Raw genomic sequence first — 20,739 nt, 5'->3', positions numbered from 1 at the left:
TACATACCTCTTTAACCTATGCTTAATGCTATCTCCACTCACATTGTTTGCACCTTTAAGACTTGAATAACGGATTAGCTGTAAAGACTTGCATTTTAATTAGTATTCTGTAAACTGTGTGTGCCTTTATGTGCCCTGTTTCTGATCAGAACTCTCCACTCATCTGATGAAGGAACAACGTTCCAAAAGCTTGTGGCGTTTGCTAACAAGTAAACCTGTTGGACTTTAGCCTGGTGTTGTGAGACTTCTTACTGTGCTTTTGGAATGAACCAATGCCTTCAGGGAAAGAGGGAGGACTTTAAAGGCAGAATAAAATTAAGCATGGTGTCGGTATTGTAGAACATGCAAGATTTTCATTTTGATTTTTTTTCTGCCTTCAGAGATTTACATTGGAAGAGTAATGACTGAGGAGACAAAATGGTATGTAATAAAACAACCACTGTCCTATGTTTAACAATGTGAACTTGCTATTAGATTGGCAACTCTGATACTTTTGATGTTCCATTCCCTCTCCTCCATCATTCTGATGCAAAGTCTGTCTGGTGTATATATTCCCTTGCCTACTAATGTTAGAGAAGTATTTCCTAGCAAGTGATTATCATGGAATCCTTCTATCTGTGGCGTATCAGGGCTGCAGTGTCTAATATTCATAGGCTGCACTGGGTAACTCTCAAAACTTTCTTTGACTGTACCTTCACTATCTAGAAGGACAAGGTCTTTGGGAGTATGGGAACACCAGTGCCTTCAGGTTCCCCTTTGAGTCTCCTGCCATCCTGACTTCAGAACATACCACTGTTCCCATTCCTTCATTGCTACTGGGGATCAATCTATAAGGATGCAGTCAAGGTGTGCATAAACACCAGGCAATCTGAACAAGTCCCCAAGGTTGCTCTTTTAATTGCTGTAGGAGAGCAGGCATGTTGGGATGGGTATGGGTGCAGACATTTTGTATTGAGCTACAACCGGCCCCCCCATCCTCTGCAACATTCTAACCTTGAACCCACTGACAACCTTGAATGGGGAAAAGTCATTTCCTTTCAGTGCAACATTGTGAAACACATAGAAATTGTTCACTAACTCAGAATCTATGGATGAATTATCAGACTTTGAGCATAATATCCCAAGTCCTTATGCGTGATTTTTTTTCTGAAACTAGAATTTCAGTTTTGACCAGAATGCGACAGTCATTCTCCCAGGGAGTGCGGGGACTCTCTCTGATGGACTTACCCTTAGTGATGCAGCTGATGGAGGTGTTATTATTGCGAACATTCAAAAAGACTCGCCAGTTGCAAGAGCTGGTACTTTGAAAAAAGGTAACTATTGCTTTTTTTCTTGAATGTGTGATTATGAATATTGAATGTTGGAGGTGATTCAGACCTAGAATCAATACAAAACAAATAGATAAAAACTCATTGACTTAGAAATTTGTTGGTGTCATGCTTTTTTTCAGCCACTTAAGTATCCGATACAGCTGGCAGCGTAGTGCCTGCATTCCTTTCCCTGTACAATGCACCAACGTTTCCTTGTGTGCTCTTCATCACCATCCTGACATCTTTCGGAATCAAAAAGGCTTCCCCTCTCTCACCATCCAGCTTATTTGCCTGCTCATGGAGGTGACCACACAATTCACATTGAGCAGAATGGGTTCCATACCCTGTGGGAAACCTTGATAAAAGTTGCATTATACTACTCTAAGCTTGGAGCCATGCAGTACAAGCTTGCTGCCAGATGGCCGTGTTACTGCAGGTAACATTTCATTGCTCTCGGAACGTGTCTGCGAATTGCTTCATCATCAACTTGGCTTCTTGCTAGTGTTGGGGTGGGGTGGGGGAGTTGTTTGTCGACACCTGCCCCACCACCAACCCCCCGCAGTATTCAGTGGTCTGGGCCCTCTAAGGCAGCACTTGAGTCTTCCGCAGCAGAGCTAGTGTGCAATCTTGTCCTTTGGTGGGCTGGTACCTATGGTGTCCTTTTTCCTTGCCTGACTTCCTGCCCACATGTGACCTGTGATTTATCAGTCCAGCGGCAACATGTGTGTGTCAGTGACAAACAACTCCCCCACCCCAACACTAGCAAGAAGCCAACTGGGGTTGTTGATGAAGCAATTCACAGACATATTCTGAGAGCAATGGAATATTACCTGCAGTGTGCAGGATCTCAGCAGTGTGTGCAACTTGTCATCTTACAGGAGCAGAGTGCTCAGTGAAAAGTGAAAGCCCTATAAAAATAATATGCAACCTGAACTATGAAGACATAAATGGTAAAGCCTAAAGTTATCTGCAGGCAGAGAGTTGCAAATGTCTAATTATCCCTGGAGACTGATGTCCCGCATAGTGTGGCTGGTGATGTTATGGCTACCATTTCCTGCAGCTGCTCTGTGCCCCCATTTAGTTGCACACTCTTTCCTCGCATTCATCCCAGCAGTATTCTTACTGCAGGTACAGTGAAGGCCCTCACAATTAAATGCTCTGACTTGCCCTCCCCTTTCCTCAGGCTGCCCAATCCCTCCAATTGGACAGTGATTCCAGAGGTGCCCGCTTAATTGGACCCCTCTTGGAAGAGTGTACCATCAGTCCTATGGCGGTGGCAATCGAGTTTGTGACTTAAGAATGGTCCCACAGTCCAGAAAAAAACCTAAGTTGGCAAAATTCAGCCCTATTAGCCTCCTGTCCACTACCTAGACCAGAGCCTGCAAGCAGCATCAGAGAACCTGGATGTCTTATCTGAGCTTCCCTGCTACTTCTTCAGTTAGGGAAATATCACAGCTATCTACTGCCAGATGCATCTTCCTTTTTCAAAGGTACTATCATTAAACATGCCTGATTTTCTACCCTGACATCCACCCTCCCCCTCCCCAAACAAACAATAACACTGGATGCACACTTACAGCATTTAAATGAGGTTCCAGCACATTTGGGGACAATGGAACAGGTAAATACACCATAATAACCATACCTGATTCTTCTTAACACTAATCAAGTGTTAAATGGCCAGTCCATCGGTCATTCAATTAATTTATTGAAACATTATCCAGAGAACATTACTTTGTACTTCATCATACTTGGCACCCAAGAAAACCTACATCTAGCCTGTTATGATAATTATTTTAGAAACTACCTCATTGCCAGGGATACTTGCTACGATGATGCACATGAGGTTAAAGTGACTTTCCTCTCTCAATGCTGAGTCCCGAAGTGGACTAGCAATAGGTCATGTCCTGGCATTGGTTCATTGACATGTTAGTGCTGACGATTAACTTCCACCTGTGAAGACATCTGGGGGAACTGTTCATAGTGTTTTCCTTTGCTGTTGTATTGAGAAAAGGCAATCTCATTCTGTGTGCACTCCCGTAATCCCACTAGTAAGAGTAAAGAAAATAGGTGTAAGAGATCCCATGGAAGAACCGATCTTATGAACTCATTCAAGACACCTGAGGGTAGATTTTGACAAGTGGCAATAAAAATTGAAAGATGTAGAATGGGCTGCTAATTCATTTTACATTATTGCACCAAGTCAAAACTTGCCCTCTAATTCCATGACAGCTAGCTCTCAATACCATTCAAGCCTGAAGTGTTGCCCTGGATACTACAGAATCCGATAGGCATAATTCTCTCCAAATCAACCCCAAGGCATGCAGTCAACTTTACCACACTGGAATCAATGATTGGCTTGGAGGCCTTCGCCAACAGTGGAATGTTTGCAGATGTCCCTGTAGCCGCCAGGTGCTCCAAGTTATGCTGCATTCATGTGAATCATTCTCGGAATGGTGCTGTACAATATAATATTTGAGTCAATCCCAGCCAAATGCTGTCAATCTTCTGAGAGTTTGCTGCATGCCTCCACATGTGCTTTGCTAGCATCCTTACTTTCGTGGCAGGATGCCTGAGATCTAACTAACTCTGCAAAGAAGAAGAAAGGAGCTGACGTTTCCTAAACCTCTGCCCAACAACATCAGGTTTCAATCCACAACTGCTTCCTTGCATTTCATCTCTTACCCAATATCAAATTCTCATTTGTTTATTCAGTTGCCCTATGTGTGTGTCTCTGGCAATGTGAGTGCAAGAGAGAGGAAATGAATGAGGGAATAGACGAGCGGCCACCAATATTGCCAGGTGTAAAATTTTGCTGTTCACCCTCCTCCTAAATGCTGCTTTCTGGTTTTCAGTTCCTGGAAAGTCAGGAGTCACAAAGATTGCATTTGATTTCCCACTGCTGTTTCTCACCACTTCTAGTTCTGTAAAAAGAATGTACACTTGATATTTGGGAATTCTGCAGACATACAGGATGTCACCTCAAACTGACTGTGTTCCCACTTCCATCACCAAAATTCTTGGGCAGGGTTTGTGTGAAGGATTGCCAGAACCTTTTTTTCTTAATATCTAGGTTGTGTCTCCACTTAGGCCCCTGTTCCTTATTTTCTACTGTGACTCATCTGCAAGAAAAATGCACGGTCTTAAAATTAACTTTCAACACTCTCCAAATCTTGTTATAGTATTCTGTTAGCTCCTGGTCAAAGGAAGTATAGGTATCCAAAAATCTAGCAAATTCATTCAAAGTCTCCTCCTTATTTTTTAATTACTGTAAGTCACTGTTTTAAGTCACCCCTTTTATTATGGTTCTGCTTTAATCTTGCAGATATATTGGGACTGTTATGTGCACTTAATGTTGAGATTTCCACATTAGCACATTTCACGCCAGGACTTGCATAAGATGCATGATCTGATCAATGCCATTTTGGTACGATTTCTCTATCTCCCCGACTCTTCCACTTTCTGCTGGCTCTCTCCCTCTTGCTGACTCGCTCCCTTCCCCGATTCTCTTTCTTCTGCCTGCTGATCCCCCCCACCAGTCACCGGCTGCCTCCCCATTCTGACTCCCTCTTTTACTTGCTGTTTCCCCCAGGCTCACCCCAGTTGCTAGCTCCTGGCTTTCATCGACTCCTTGGCCTTAAAGAAGATGATAGGCATAGCTCTTGGGGCTAAAGGGATCAAAGGATATGGGTGGGCAGGGGAGAAGCAGGAACAGGTTATTGAGTTGGGTGATCAGCCATGATCATAAAGAATGGTAGACCAAGCTCGAAGGGCTGAATGGCTTACTCCTGCTTCTATTCTCTATGTTTCTATGTTTTCCCAGCTCCTGGTTCTCTCCCATTCACCAGCTCTCTTCCATCCTCTGAATATAGGTATAGGAATTTCAGAATGTACAGTATTTTAATTTAGAGCACATAATATTTCAATTCCTTTTTCTGATGGGAGAAGTCCTACAGAACCTAACTACATCTTTCATATTGGTTGCAATGAGAAAATCTGATTCATTTAAAGTTGCTTCACTTAGAGCTGCAATTTTTCGGAGTGCAACTGCAAAATCAAGTGAGGAATTTCTGTACTCTTCCATGGCAGAGCTTTTCGATTTATGTTCACCTTCTGCTTTCCATTATTAAGCAAGTTCTCAATCAAACTAATTAAACTTCCAGTTGTTGCACGAGCTTTAATCTTTTCTCAAATTCACAGATGCAAATGCCTTCTGAATATCAAAGTAAATTATATCCGTTGGTTAGCCCCTCAGGTTATATGACAATTTGACACTTGTGCAAAATTTTGAATAAAACATGTCTTGATGTTTATATTTGCTGGCGTTTATTTCCAGATTCAACTGTTGGACAAATTTTATTGTGACAGATTTTATTATCTGGAAGCTTGTGGTATATGTTGCTATATTAAATAAAATTAAAAATGTATCTTTGTTATCTTGTAGGTGATCAGCTGAATGCAGTGACAATACATTTCGACAATTTAGACAGTAAAGAGGTCAGCAAAATACTAAAATATTCAGAACCATACAAAACAAGTCTAAAACTGAATGCAGATGAAGAAATCATGAGTCCAGATTTCAGATTCAGCTCTCCTGTCATGGTAAAAAAAAGTATTTTTTATCTGTATATTCAGTTCATCTGGGTTCTGAAACTGAAAGGAGGAAGTGCCAGTAAAGTTGGGTGTGCAGCCCATTAAGTTCAATTTAAAATGCGCTTAAATGTCGTTGCGCCCGTTTCAGGCGCAGTCCTGATTGTGGCTATTTTCGGGCCTTGGTAAAGGGGAACCAGCGTGGAGACGAGCGCAGATCACCTTACTTGCCTCACACCCAATTTTACCAAGTTTTTGCACCCGAAAACAGGCGCAACTTGATGCGCTGTTTGGAGGCTTGTCCAATTTCCTCTGATGTCTCAATGTCAACTTTGCACATATCCAACAAGTCTCTTGCCTTTCTGGATGAGCCTTCTTCATTTTGGTCAGTCAAGGCTTGAGATTTCCATGATTAGGCAGAGTTATTTGATCTCTTGAAGGATGATCTGAGGATGTTCCTAAAGCATTTCTGTTGACTTTGTGGGAATGCCCTGTCACAAGGAGTTCTGAGTAGACTGGTGGGGGCGGAGAATTAGTTAAATAATAGGAAACAGAGAGTTGGGATAAAATTGTAATTTCCAGGTTAACAAATCAATGGTACAAGGATCAATGGTGGGATGAACTGCATTGTAGCCTAATTTGCTGACACGACAAAGGCAAGGAGGGATCAAAGTCTGCAAATAGATAGGTTTTGTGAGTAGGCAAAATATTTGGCCCATGGAGTATAATGTGGAAAAATATGTGGTCATTCATTTGGTAACAAGAATAGAGAAGTAATAAACTATTTAAACAGAGGAAGACTATGACTGAACTTTTCCCATCTCGCCCACCACAGCAGGAGTTGCAGCAAGTGAGACAGAAAATTCGGCAGACCATTCAAAGGTCCATTGAACTTGGGCGGGATTTCCAGTCTTGGGATGTGCGCCGCCAGAGAATCCTGAGCTATAGCAGGAATTTTCTGGCTTTTCATCAGTGGGTTTCTCAGCAGCGAGAGATGGCGCGCCATTTGCCAGTGGCAGGATTGTCTGGTCCTGCCTCTGTCAACGGGATTTCCCATTATAGCCACCCCACAATGCCAAGAAACTTGTGGCGATGTTGTGCTGCCGATGAGATCAGAGAACAAAGAACAAAGAACAAAAACAGCCCGGGAAACAGGCCCTTCTGCCCAACGAGCCCGCGCCGCCATTTTAACATTACCAGTACCCCCCTCCACCCATGACCCTTACCTATTGTTTATGGCATTCCACATTGATGGAAACTAATTTAGGGACAATTTATTACCTCCAATCAGCCTAATAGCACATCTTTGGGGTGTGGGAGGAAACCGGAGCACCCGGAGAAAACCCACGCAAGCACGGGGAGAATGCGCAAACTCCCACAGACACTGGCCCAAATCCATGTGTCTGCACATCAAATAGTGATAGTCACTGAGCTGTCGTGTTGCCCAACATCTGGTCCAGTTTAAGAGTCCACCAATAGCGAACAGCCGGAGACTTCTCGCCTTAAATTTCTCTATACTGGAGCATTTTAAAGTGTCCTTATAAGTGAATTACAAGTTAGCATGCAGATACAGCATGTAATTAGAAAGGTAACAATTGTACAGGACATTGATAAGACTGCACCTAGCATTCTGTTTAGACACCTTCTTATTAACTGAACTGGTTTGCACAGTCTCCCCGGTCGGTCAATGAGGCAAGCAGTAAGAAAGAGTGAGAGCTGCAAAATCAGGTTTGTAGCCGGTTTTTTACCTCTCGCGATCTTGCTGGTCCTATTTTGCTGGCAAGATCAGCCTTGAGGCTGATTACAATGTTGATGACATGTTTTACATGTTCAACACAAAATTGTTTTAAGAAAATTCCAACCCCCCACCGTGCCTTCGTGGGTTTTCTCTGGGTGTTCCAGTTTTCTCCCACAGTCTAAAGGTGTGCAGGATACGTGGATTAGCCATGATGGTGAATGTGCAGGTTAGGTGGATTGCCTCTTAGTGTCCACAGATTTATCAGTTAAGTGGATTAGCCATAGTAAATGTGCAGGGAAATAGAGGTAGAGCACCTAGAGTAGGGCCAGGATGGGATGCATTTTCAGAGAGTTGGTGCTGACTCAATGTGCTGAATGACCTCTTTCTGCACTGTAAGGGTTTTACGGTTCTATGGGTGTGACATAGGGTTGTGTGACCCTCCCCCTCGCCTACCATCCCTCTTGACAACCCACCCAATCACTGACCCTCAACCAAGGAGGGGGCAGGGGAGCAGGAGGGGCAATGGAGCAGGAGGATTGGCATGGAGAGACAATGTGTAGGAGGTAAGCACAAAGACCATATTACTTTTATATTTTCAAATTTATTTTAGTTTAAAAGTTAGCACATTTATGAATTTAGCAATGTACTGCATTTCAACTTACAAGGTATTTTTTTTACTGAGGACAAAAGTCCGACAGAATCTAAGTACAGTTTTTTCATTGGTCTTAATGGGAAAGTCTGATTCAATTAATATTGTTTCACTTAAAGTTGCACATTCAGGAATGCAGCTATGAAGTTAAGTGAGAACTTGTTGTATATTCAGAGTTAGATCTTTGATATTCACGGGAATCAAGGTTTTTCAGAGGCAGGCAGGAAAATAGAGTTAAGGCCACAATCGAATCAACCATGATCTCATTTTTTTTATTATATGTATAAAGTGCTTGCACACTGATGAAATCAGGTGCATATACTTACATTATCTTTCTTTTCTTTGTAGGGATCTGATGATCAGGCCTACTTAAAACTGTACAATAACAAGATTAAGCCACATCTTAAACCAGCAAAGCCAGACCTGAGTATCAATGGCCCAGATATAGATATCAATGGAAAAAATAAAATGCCTTCATTTGATGTAAAGGGGCCCAGGCTACCTTCTGATATTGACATGAACCTAGAGGCAACTAAAGGTAATCTCTATGCTTAGATATCCAAAATACCAACCATGGATTTGTCTAGCTTTGATATTAATGGTACAAATGGCTTAAATACTAAACTCATGAAGCTGGAGCTCACATTATATTCCTTTCATAATATTGAATTCAATTAAGAAATCTTGAATTAAAAAATTAGACTCAGTAAAGATGACTATAAAACCATCGCTGATTGTCATCTGGTTCACTACTGTCCTTTGGGGAAGAAAATCTGCCACCTTTCCTAGTCTGGCTTACATGTGACACCAGATCCACAGCAATACGGTTGAACCTTAAATGGCCTCTGAAATGGTCTAACAAACCCATGCAGTTGTATCAACTGAAGAGTCAATAAAGAATTGAATTGGACTAACATTCCGGCATTGAGCAGACACCACCGGAAATCTGGCGCTGGGAGATGTAAGCGGGCAGGACACTTGAGCAAACCCTGCGAATCGGCAGCCACAGGATTCTCCCACAAAAATACCGCAACAGGATGGGAAACCTGCTTTACTAAAAAACCACCACAAATTTAAGGTCCCTAATATTAAATATCTCAAAATTATTATCAACGGGTAATACATGGGCATTAATGCTCAAGTCATAGGACAGATGCGAGATTGGAGGTTCTGAATTTTAGAAAGCCACATTTTGGAATTTCAGGGACAAAAAGAATTAATGTGCATTTGGACAGTTTGTAAAATTTCCTACAGCTAATATATGAGCTCCAGAAAGCAAAGGAGGGGTAGGATTTTTTAAAGTAGACATTAAATAAAAATCATGATTGATACAAATTATGATATGACTAATATGGACCTCGAAGTTCCACATGCAAAATTAAAAAGAAACCAGTTAAAATGTATTTTATTAACGTGGCTCTATCAAACATTTCCATTTCAGATGTTGACCTTAAACTACCAAAAAATATAGATCTCACTGCTCCAAAAATCCAAGCTGATATCAAAGGTCCAAGTCTTGACATAGATACTCCAAAGTTGGATGGTGCTAACATCGAAGGGAATATAAAGTCTCCAAGCTTTCAAAAACCATCATTTTCAATTCCAGGAGCAAAAATGGATGTGTCTGTACCTGAGCCAAGGGCAGATATAAAATGTCCTGATATTGATATTGGCAAAGCGAATGTCCCTGGAACAAAAGCAAATTGGAAAATGCCAAAATTGCACATGCCATCCTTTGGAATTTCAGGACCAAAAGGATCAGATGTGGATCTCAATGGTTCAGTAAGAGGACCTAATGTTGATGTGTCTCCACCAAACATCAAAGGGAATGTTGATCTAAATCTCCCAAAAGGAGATATAGATGCAAATATCCCAAATGCAGAAATTAATAAACAAAAATTCAAAATGCCAAAATTCAACTTGCCAAATGTGTCAGCGCCAGACACAGACCTTAATTTGAATGCACCAACTGTGACAAGTGATGTTGATGCACAGTTGAAGGTACCAAAGCTCAAGAAGCCAAGTTTGGAAGTTTCAGGACTTGAAGGACCTAATGTGAATTTCAGTGGTAAAGTAAAACTTCCCAAAGCTGATGTATCAGCTCCAGAAATTAAAACCGAGTTTGGGAGTGCCGGTATGGACCTCGGTAAACCAACAATTGGTGCAGATTATGATATGCCTGATATGAACCTTGACGTTCCTGATGTAAAACTTAAAAGCCCAGGAATTAAGATGCCTTCACTTTATGTGTCAGGAAAAGGTGTTTCCAACCCAGATGTGGACGTCAATCTACCAGCAGCAAATATAGATCTTGCAGCTCCAAAAGTACAAGCTGATGTGAAAAGTCCAAATGTTGATATAAATACTCCAAAAGTTGATGGCTTTGGTACAGAAGGAAAGATTAAGTTTCCAAAATTTAAAAAGCCTACGTTTTCAATTTCTGGAAACAAATTAAAATCTCCCAAACTGGATGCGTCAGCACCAGATTTGAAGACAGACATAAAGGCTCCAGATGTTGACATTGGAGGTCTGAAAGGAAGTGTTGGTGTTCCTGAAGCAAAAGGCAAATGGAAAATGCCAAAATTGGAAATGCCAGAAGGACCAGATGTGGATATTGATCGTTCAGTAAAAGCATCAGGTTTTGGTCTGTCTGTCCCTGATGTTAAGGGAGATTTTGATGTTCCAAATGTTGATCTAAATCTTCCAAAAGGAGATATAGATGCAAACATCCCAGATGCAGAAACTAAAGGAGGAAATTTCAAATTACCAGGATTTAAATTGCCAAGCGGTAAATTATCATTGTCAAGTAATGGTAAGGGACTGAAGATGCCCAAAGGTCAGGTGGACCTTTCTGCTCCTGATCTTCATGGAGATATCAGAGGCCCAAGCCTAGATATGAAAGGCCCAAATATTGATGTCAGTGCTCCATGTGTTGATGTTCCTGAAGCAAAAGGCAAATGGAAAATGCCAAAATTGGAAATGCCGTCCTTTGGAATTTCAGGGCCAAAAGGACCAGATGTGGATCTCGATGGTTCAGTAACAGCGCCAAGTGTTGATCTGTCTTCACCAAACATCAAAGGGAATTTTGCAGCTCCGAATGTTGATCTAAATCTCCCAAAAGGAGATGTAGATGCAAACATCCCAGATGCAGATCTTAAAGGAGGAAATTTCAAATTACCAGGATTTAAATTGCCAAGCGGTAAATTATCATTGTCAAGTAATGGTAAGGGACTGAAGATGCCCAAAGGTCAGGTGGACCTTTCTGCTCCTGATCTTCATGGAGATATCAGAGGCCCAAGCCGAGATATGAAAGGCCCAAATATTGATGTCAGTGCTCCAAGTGTTGATGTTCCTGAAGGAAAAGGCAAATGGAAAATGCCAAAATTGGAAATGCCATCCTTTGGAATTTCAGGGCCAAAAGGACCAGATGTGGATCTCGATGGTTCAGTAACAGGGCCAGGTGTTGATCTGTCTGTACCAAACATCAAAGGGAATTTTGCAGCTCCAAATGTTGATCTAAATCTCCCAAAAGGAGATATAGATGCAAACATCCCAGATGCAGAAATTAATAAACGAAAATTCAAAATGCCAAAATTCAACTTGCCAAATGTGTCAGCGCCAGACACAGACCTTAATTTGAATGCACCAACTGTGACAAGTGATGTTGATGCACAGTTGAAGGTACCAAAGCTCAAGAAGCCAAGTTTGGAAGTTTCAGGACTTGAAGGACCTAATGTGAATTTCAGTGGTAAAGTAAAACTTCCCAAAGCTGATATATCAGCTCCAGAAATTAAAACCAAGTTTGGGAGCGCCAGTATGGACCTCGGTAAACCAACAATTGGTGCAGATTATGATATGCCTGACATGAACCTTGACGTTCCTGATGTAAAACTTAAAAGCCCAGGGATTAAGATGCCTTCACTTAATATGTCAGGAAAAGGTGTCTCCACCCCAGATGTGGCTGTCAATCTACCAGCAGCAAATATAGATCTTGCAACTCCGAAAGTACAAGCTGATGTGAAAAGTCCAAATGTTGATATAAATACTCCAAAAGTTGATGGCTTTGGTACAGAAGGAAAGATTAAGTTTCCAAAATTTAAAAAGCCTATGTTTTCAATTTCTGGAAATAAACCAGAAGGACCCAAACTGGATGTATCTACACCAGATTTGAAGATGGATATAAAGGGTCCAGATGTTGATATTGGAGGTCTAAAAGGAAGTGTTGATGTTCCTGAAGTAAAAGGCAAATGGAAAATGCCAAAATTGGAATTGCCGTCCTTTGGAATTTCAGGGCCAAAAAAACCAGATGTGGATCTCGATGGTTCAGTAAAAGCACCAGGTGTTGATCTGTCTGTTCCTGATGTTAAGGGAGATTTCGATGTTCCAAATGCTGACCTAAGTCTTCCAAAAGGAGATATAGATGCAAACATCCCAGATGCAGAACTTAAAGAAGGAAATTTCAAATTACCAGGTTTTAAATTGCCAAGTGGTAAATTATCACTGTCAAGTAAAGATAAAGGACTGAAGATGCCCAAAGGTCAGGTGGACCTTTCTGCCCCTGATCTTCAGGGAGATATCAGAGGCCCAAGCTTAGATATAAAAGGCCCAAATATTGATGTCAGTGCTCCAAGTGTTGATGTTCCTGAAGGAAAAGGCAAATGGAAAATGCCAAAATTGGAAATGCCGTCCTTTGGAATTTCAGGGCCAAAAGGACCTGATGTGGATCTCGATGGTTCAGTAAAAGCACCAGGTGTTGATGTATCTGTGCCAAACATCAAAGGGAATTTTGAAGCACCAAATGTTGACATAAATCTTCCAGAAGGAGATATAGATGCAAAGATCCCAGATGCTGAACTTAAAGGAGGAAATTTCAAATTACCAGGACTTAAATTGCCAAGTAGTAAATTATCATTGTCAAGTAAAGATAAAGGACTAATGATGTCCAAAGGTCAGGTGGATCTTTCTGCCCCTGATCTTCAGGGGGATATCAGAGGCCCAAGACTAGATATGAAAGGTCCGAATATTGATGTCAATGCTCCAAGTGTTGATTTTCCTGAAGCAAAAGGCAAATGGAAAATGCCAAAATTGGAAATGCCATCCTTTGGAATTTCAGGGCCAAAAAAACCAAATGTGGATTTCGATGGTTCAGTAAAAGCACCAGGTGTTGATCTGTCTGTTCCTGATGTTAAGGGAGATTTTGATGTTCCAAATGCTGATCTAAACCTTCCAAAAGGAGAGATAAATGCAAACATCCCAGATGCAGAACTTAAAGGAGGAAATTTCAAATTACCAGGATTTAAATTGCCAAGTGGAAAATTATCATTGTCAAGTAAAGATAAAGGACTGAAGATGCCCAAAGGTCAGGTGGACCTTTCTGCTCCTGACCTTCACGGGGATATTAGAGGCCCAAGCCTAGATATGAAAGGCCCAAATATTGATGTCAATGCTCCAAGTGCTGATGTTCCTGAAGGAAAAGGCAAATGGAAAATGCCAAAATTGGAAATGCTGTCCTTTGGAATTTCAGGGCCAAAAGGACCAGATGTTGATCTCGATGGTTCAGTAAGAGGACCTAATGTTGATGTGTCTGCACCAAACATCAAAGGGAATTTTGCAGCACCAAATGTTGGTCTAAATCTCCCAAAAGGAGATATAGATGCAAAGATTCCAGATGTAGATCTTAAAGGAGGAAATTACAAATTACCGGGATTTAACTTGCCAAATGTGTCAGCGCCAGACGCGGACCTTAATTTGAACGCACCAACTGTGACAAGTGATGTTGATGCACAGTTGAAGGCACCAAAGCTCAAGATGCCAAGTTTGGAAGTTTCAGGACTTGAAGGACCTAATGTGAATTTAGATGGGAAAGTAAAACTTCCCAAAGCTGATATATCAGCTCCAGAACTTAAAACCGGGTTTGGGAATGCCAGTATGGACCTCGGTAAACCAACAATTAGTGCAGGTTATGATATGCCTGACATGAACCTTGACGTTCCTGATGTAAAACTTAAAAGCCCAGGGATTAAGATGCCTTCACTTAATAAGTCAGGAAAAGGTGTTTCCAACCCAGATGTGGCTGCCAAACTACCAACAGATGTTGCTGCTCCAAGAATACAAGCTGATGTGAAAAGTCCAAATGTTGATATAAATGCTCCGAACATTGATGGCATTGGTACAGAAGGAAAGATTAAGTTCCCAAAATTTAAAAAGCCTACATTTTCAATTTCTGGAAATAAACCAGAAGGACCCAAACTGGATGCATCTACACCAGATTTGAAGATGGACATAAATGCTCCAGATGTTGATATTGGAGGTCTAAACGGAAGTGTTGATGTTCCTGAAGCAAAAGGCAAATGGAAAATGCCAAAATTGGAATTGCCATCCTTTGGAATTTCAGGGCCAAAAAAACCAGATGTCGATATTGGTGGTTCAGTAAAAGCGCCAGGTGTTGATCTGTCTGTTCCTGATGTTAAGGGAGATTTCGATGTTCCAAATGCTGACCTAAATCTTTCAAAAGGAGATATAGATGCAAACATCCCAGATGCAGAACTTAAAGGAGGAAATTTCAAATTACCAGGATTTAAATTGCCAAGTGGTAAATTATCACTGTCAAGTAAAGATAAAGGGCTGAAGATGCCCAAAGGTCAGGTGGACCTTTCTGCTCCTGACCTTCAGGGGGATATTAGAGGCCCAAGCCTAAATATGAAAGGCCCAAATATTGAGGTCAGTGCTCCAAGTGTTGATGTTCCTGAAGCAAAAGGCAAATGGAAAATGCCAAAATTGGAATTGCCGTCCTTTGGAATTTCAGGGCCAAAAGGACCAGATATGGGTCTTGATGGTTCAGTAGATGTACCTGATGTTAATGTGTCTGTTCCAAAGGTTAAGGGGAATTATGAGACTCCAAACGTTGACGTAAATCTTCCAAAAGTGGATATAGATGCAAACATCCCTGATGCAGAACTTAATAAACAAAAGTTGAAGTTCCCAAAATTCACCAAACCTAATTTAGAAATGTCAGGAATTGAAGGATCAAGCGTGAGTTTAGGCGGTGATGTTCAAGTTCCAAAGCCTGATGTATCAGCTCCAGAAATTAAAACAGCAACAGGATCTGCTGGAATAGATCTGAAAACACCTGCAATTGGTGGAGATTTTGATATGCCTGGCATGAACCTTGAAGTACCTGATGCAAACGTCAAAGGCCCAAGTTTAAATAAGCCTTCACTTAACATATCTCCAGGAAATATTTCCATTCCAGATGTGGATATCGATCTACCAACACACAATGTAAGAGGAGATGCAGGCATTCACATGCCTGGTGGAGGAGCTCAGGAAAGAAAATTGAAAGGCCCCAACATAGGTATAAGAGATGCAAAGGCTGATGTTAATTCACCGAATCTGCATGGTGATTTTCGAGAGGTTGGTGTGGATGTGAGCACTCCAAATCTCTATGCTCAAGTGAATGCTCCCAGATTAAATGTTGGCAATGATGAGAATATTAACACACAAAATACATTTTCAAGGGAAACTTTTAAAATCAAAGCATCATCTTTATCTGATCTTGATGACGTAGCTACAATACCAAAAAGTGACTCTAATTTAAAAGGAAGAACTTCCAGTACCCTTCATGTCACTGATGCTGATGTGAGTAAAAAAGGGAAGTTCAAATTTTCAAATCTCTTTAACTTCAGTCACAAATCAAAGGGATCAGTTGACTTCACAAAGGCCAAAGAAGCATCTTCTTCTGGGACATTTACATCAAAGTTCCCAGAACTTGAGCTCTCTGTATCTAAAGACTGAAGACTTGCACAACTGGCATTATGATGCATGTTCTGTATCAATAACAAATATACAACTCCTTCAACTCAATCTAAATACACAGAATCTTTGATGTAAATGTGACAATAATGTAACAAGCAATTTGTATTTTCTCATTCATGTTGGGGAAAAACAAAGCTAAAAATGAAGAATGTAACACAGTAGGGGATCAGTCTGGAATATTGAGTTTGTTGTACTCAGTCACCCAAGACATCTGCTGTCAGCTCAGGACTTCAATTAAACTATTTTGCTTATGTACCTTAAATATACTGCATGAAGAAAAGCTTTGTACTCTTTGCGATGATATTCTATTACCAACTAATACATATAAATGGGTATTACATTTGGCGATCAGGACTTTTTCCAAGAAATGCCGCATATCATTTGCCACAAAAATATGTTGATATTAAAAAGACCAAACATCAAAATAATTCAGAGAGTCCTCACAAAACAAAGCAAGGGTAATGCCTTTATACCTAGGTATCTCTTGAAAACATATTTTAACTCTGATAACCTCCTGAGATCTTATAAATGATCTTAATATCTCTAATACTTTAAAATGATATACATGCCTCATATTCAGTTAAAAGCTTTGCTTCATCAAAACTTACATATACCAGAAATTACTATAAAAACACAATTGGTAACATATTCAGATATGCTAAGTATATTTACTTAAATGGTAATGTAAAACTCAGGATTGTATAGATTTTCGTAATTCTTAAGTCAAAATCAATTTGTAAAATATTCTGACCCTTTAATATTTTGAGAATTAAAAATTTTATAAAGAGGCTTTATGGATACATTTTGAATGGTTAATATACAGTCTTACAAGAGCTGAAAGTGGGTAACCTCAATGGTTATTCTTCTGTATTCAATGTTATTGTTTCTTTCTGATATGAAATATTCCATTTTTATTGAATTAACCATATAATTGATGGATCTGTAGAAAAAAGATAGTAAACACTGTTGGGTTAATTTGTTTGAAATAGGTTTGTTTGATTATCAGCTGTTGTGACTCAAACTTTTAACATGTGCTGTCTGCTTCTTTGCTGTAAATTCTCAAAGTAGATAAGATAAAGTTTTTTTCCTTCAGAAAAATAAGAGCTGTCATTGCTTTATGATTTTGTGGAAATCCTTCTGAGAATATGAGAATTATGGTGTGCATCAAGCAGATCGTCAGTAGCATATTGTAACATATATAAATTGAAAATGAGGCAGTAATGTTACCCAGAGCCACAAAACCTCCCATCACACTAGCACGTAGGGATATTTGCAGCCAACCTACTTTTGCTGGATTCAAGTGTCAGATCTGAAATTTAGATGATGGTCACATCTAAATTCATGTTTTACATGGCAATTAAACACATATGAAATTAAATGGTCAGAATGTAGCATCCAGTTATGGCAAATGTGCTTATCTCCATTATGCACTGAGCCATGTAGACCAGGAATGTTCTAGGTACAAGCTCCACTCTGCTGATCTCAGATTCAATAGTATTACAAGTGCTGCAGTTGCTGGAGGCAAAAAAATCAGTTGGGTTCACATTATTGACTAGATTCAAGTGTCTACTAGCTCTAAGAACTGTTTGTAGTAGACACAAACCATAAAGCTCCCATAGTTGGCTGGTTTCCTAATATCTGTCTAGCCCTACATGTAAAGAATGGGCATTTGCTGGAGAGATCAGAGAGTAGAGCATTCACAGCATGAGTCAGCATATTTAGGAGAGCGTGGGATAAATTCATACATTATCACTGATGCTTGATCCAATTTCAGTTTTATAAAGGTCAAGCATCTTTTATATCTCTAATTTGTCTCCAAGGCAAATGCTTCATGGCAGCTAACCTAAATATCATCCTAAACTCTTTCCTTACAAAGCACGAATAGAAGATTTGTATATTTTGACATACATTTGCAAACACTCTCCATTTGGGTCTACCCAAGGTTTAATTTGTTTGGTATAACAACATGAACAAGTTATAAAGCAGTGATAGGCATCCTAGATCAGTGAGTGGGCTGTATGAGTGGCCTTCCTTCATCACAGTGGACTGAAAGATTGAAATCGGGCATGTGCACTAACCACGACCCCATTGATAAGATGAAATACATTTAATACAAGCTGAATATTTCATAACAAGTTCTGAAAAATGCTTAATCATTTATATAATAAAACTACCACATCACGTGGTTAAAATAAAAATATTTACACTTTGGATGCAAATGGAGTGCATGACTCACAGTCAATGTTGTGTGCAATCAGTACGCACCTTATTTCACTTGCTGTTGCTTTATGTGTGTATCACCTCAATCATACCAATAGGAAAATAACATGGATGGAAATTAGTGAAATATTGCAACCCTCCAAGTGGCCAACAGTCAACAAGCTGTCCTATGGGCTGCACTGAGAACTCTGGTGGACCGCATCTGACCCCCAGGATGCAGGCTGCCCACCACTATCATAAAAAGAGCTGAATTAATGTTATTGTACACTATATCTAAATTACCTTTTAAAATATCTGCCACTAACACTATCTGTATTTAAAAATTAATCTTTAAAATTACTGTTTCATTCTGTCATCCATATTAAAGTAACTTTTTGTGATAAAATATATTCAGTTTGAGAATTAAGAGCCATGTAATAGTAATTTAAGAAGGAACCTCCTTCACAAAAGGGTGATTGGCAAACCATTTTATTGTTGGTGTCTGACTATGCAATACAATGACAATTCCATTGAGATACATTAGTGTTACTTACGTGTTGTCATTGTGACAAAAAGATACAAGGCATCACTCAATAGAAAAGAGTATGCCAGATCTCTTTGTGAATTTAGTACCCTTTTAATATTGTATTTGATTGATCTGTTAGCAATAAAGTCTATTTCCAGACAAAAGAAGTAATTTGTTGAGAAGCTAAAAGTTATTTACTCGTCTTCCTATTACAGATGGTCAGGCAAAGGTACAATGAAGAAGATTAATATTACCATCCAGATTAGCATACAAAATCTCAGATTAGAATGATTCCCAATTAAACACATCCTTCCAGAATTATAAATCCATCATCTTTATAACAACATCTAGCTGTTTCTTAAATGTATCTGGTATTCTGATCTTAACCGTGCTTCCTGGCAACTGAGGCTTGCTGTTGAAAACTTTAATTTCAAAGAATCAATAGACTCTGGTGCAGGAATATTATTACACCAATTGTAGTGTTCATTGAAAATCAAATGACTAAATCCGTTCCAATCAGCAATATTCTGATAAATTAGTACGTTTTAGATAACAGGCAAAACTTATTAACTTTTTATTGGTTGTAGTACAAATGGTTTGGGACAAAAAAATTGGGAGAATATATTTCAGTAGCCAAGCGGCAAATTCATATTGCATGGACTTACTATGCAAGACAGTCCTCAGGAGCAAACCGGCATTCCCCAAAAGGCACTGGACTCTCAAGGAAAAAAAGCACAACACAATGGAACAACTTATGGGGGCATTCAGGAAATTTCCCAATTTCCCGGAAGCCAGTCCAAAGTTATACTGTCATCTCTGTGTGGCCAGAAATTGGCTTTGGCAGTTGAAATTACACTCAAATTTTAGGTTCTGGTTTAAAAAAAAAGCTGCAAAGCAGAGCTCTATGTTTGACTCCATAAAGATCTAAATATTTTCCCAAACCATTGTTCATCCTTATCAAAATATTCTTGTGTGTGTGGACTGCCTGTTGTTTAAATGTATGAAGAAAATAAGGAAATATTAAACTGTGGAGAGAATTGAGAGGCAGACATACACAAATACATGCAGTTCTTTCAACTATTTCAGTGCTTGGTCAATTTTGTTCCATCACTTTGTATATAAACTTAAATTTCCAAAATTCAGAAATCTATTTTTACCTATTTGACGCAAATTGACAGAACACCTAACTATAAGTGAAATGATTACAACTACAAAAAATATGAATTCTTTATTTCTTTCAAGGTTTATTTTATTTTGTATGCCACAGCTTTGGCCACTCTTTCTCCACCCATGTCTCCAGCACTTTCAGCACATCAACCCTCTTGTAAAACTTGCATAGGTCAATCAACTGTGCTACTGTTTGTTCACTGTTCCTCAATAAGAACTCGAGAGTGGGACTTTGTTGTTTCTGTTCCAAAAAGCACAGTTCATCATAGGTCATGCCCCATTTGCTGGCAAAGTTCCTCCAGTTTTTGATGGTTGGGTGGTATGGATCCAGCTTTAACCTCAGTGTGTACAGTAAATCTTCATCATTCATCAAGTCACCGATACAAGGAGGAGAGATGCACAACGATGAATGTTTACATGTAGTTCCTGAACAATCTCTACATCGGTTACTGTCTTTCATATCTGTAACCAAGAAGTGGAGATGAGCGTTAGGAAATAGTTGTTATTTAGCTTTCTCTGAAGTTTGATTCTACTTTTCCCCCTCTTTAAAACACTGCATTCAGGTAAATAGCAACTACCCTCAATGTGTGGCCTCTTTTAAAATTTTTTGTGCGGCCACACACAAAGACGATAATTTAAAGGGTCACCCCTTTCTGTGTGCGGGAATCATAGGGACTGCGTGACTATACGGATTAGAAGGAACATAGTCCACAAAGTCAGCCCTGGAAGCGACATGGTCCCAAGG

At 39.9% G+C, this 20,739-nt stretch overlaps 3 protein-coding genes across 3 annotated transcripts in view; 2 read left to right on the top strand and 1 right to left on the bottom strand.

Annotated features, from left to right (window-relative positions):
- Window positions 1-20,739, top strand: part of LOC145351095 (protein CEBPZOS-like) — a 652,257-nt gene that overhangs the window by 86,744 nt on the left and 544,774 nt on the right. The gene's annotated exons all lie outside the window — the stretch shown is intronic.
- Window positions 918-16,081, top strand: LOC145350472 (neuroblast differentiation-associated protein AHNAK). The gene is made up of 5 exons (XM_080199672.1): window positions 918-929; window positions 1,157-1,313; window positions 5,755-5,912; window positions 8,636-8,825; window positions 9,729-16,081. The coding sequence occupies exons 1-5, from the start codon at window positions 918-920 to the stop codon at window positions 16,079-16,081; spliced, it is 6,870 nt and encodes a 2,289-aa protein (XP_080055798.1).
- The window catches only part of edaradd (EDAR-associated death domain), a 49,516-nt gene continuing 47,853 nt past the window's right edge, over window positions 19,077-20,739 (bottom strand). The window contains exon 7 of the mRNA XM_080200699.1: window positions 19,077-20,456. Within this exon, the coding sequence (XP_080056825.1) occupies window positions 20,077-20,456 (380 nt within the window). The 3' untranslated portion in view covers window positions 19,077-20,076. The remainder of the gene's footprint in view (window positions 20,457-20,739) is intronic.

This window comes from Carcharhinus amblyrhynchos, chromosome 12, assembly GCF_965287045.1.
Source record: "Carcharhinus amblyrhynchos chromosome 12, sCarAmb.v2.hapA, whole genome shotgun sequence".
NCBI lineage: Eukaryota > Metazoa > Chordata > Chondrichthyes > Carcharhiniformes > Carcharhinidae > Carcharhinus > Carcharhinus amblyrhynchos.
This window is presented reverse-complemented; position numbering and strand designations above follow the sequence as displayed.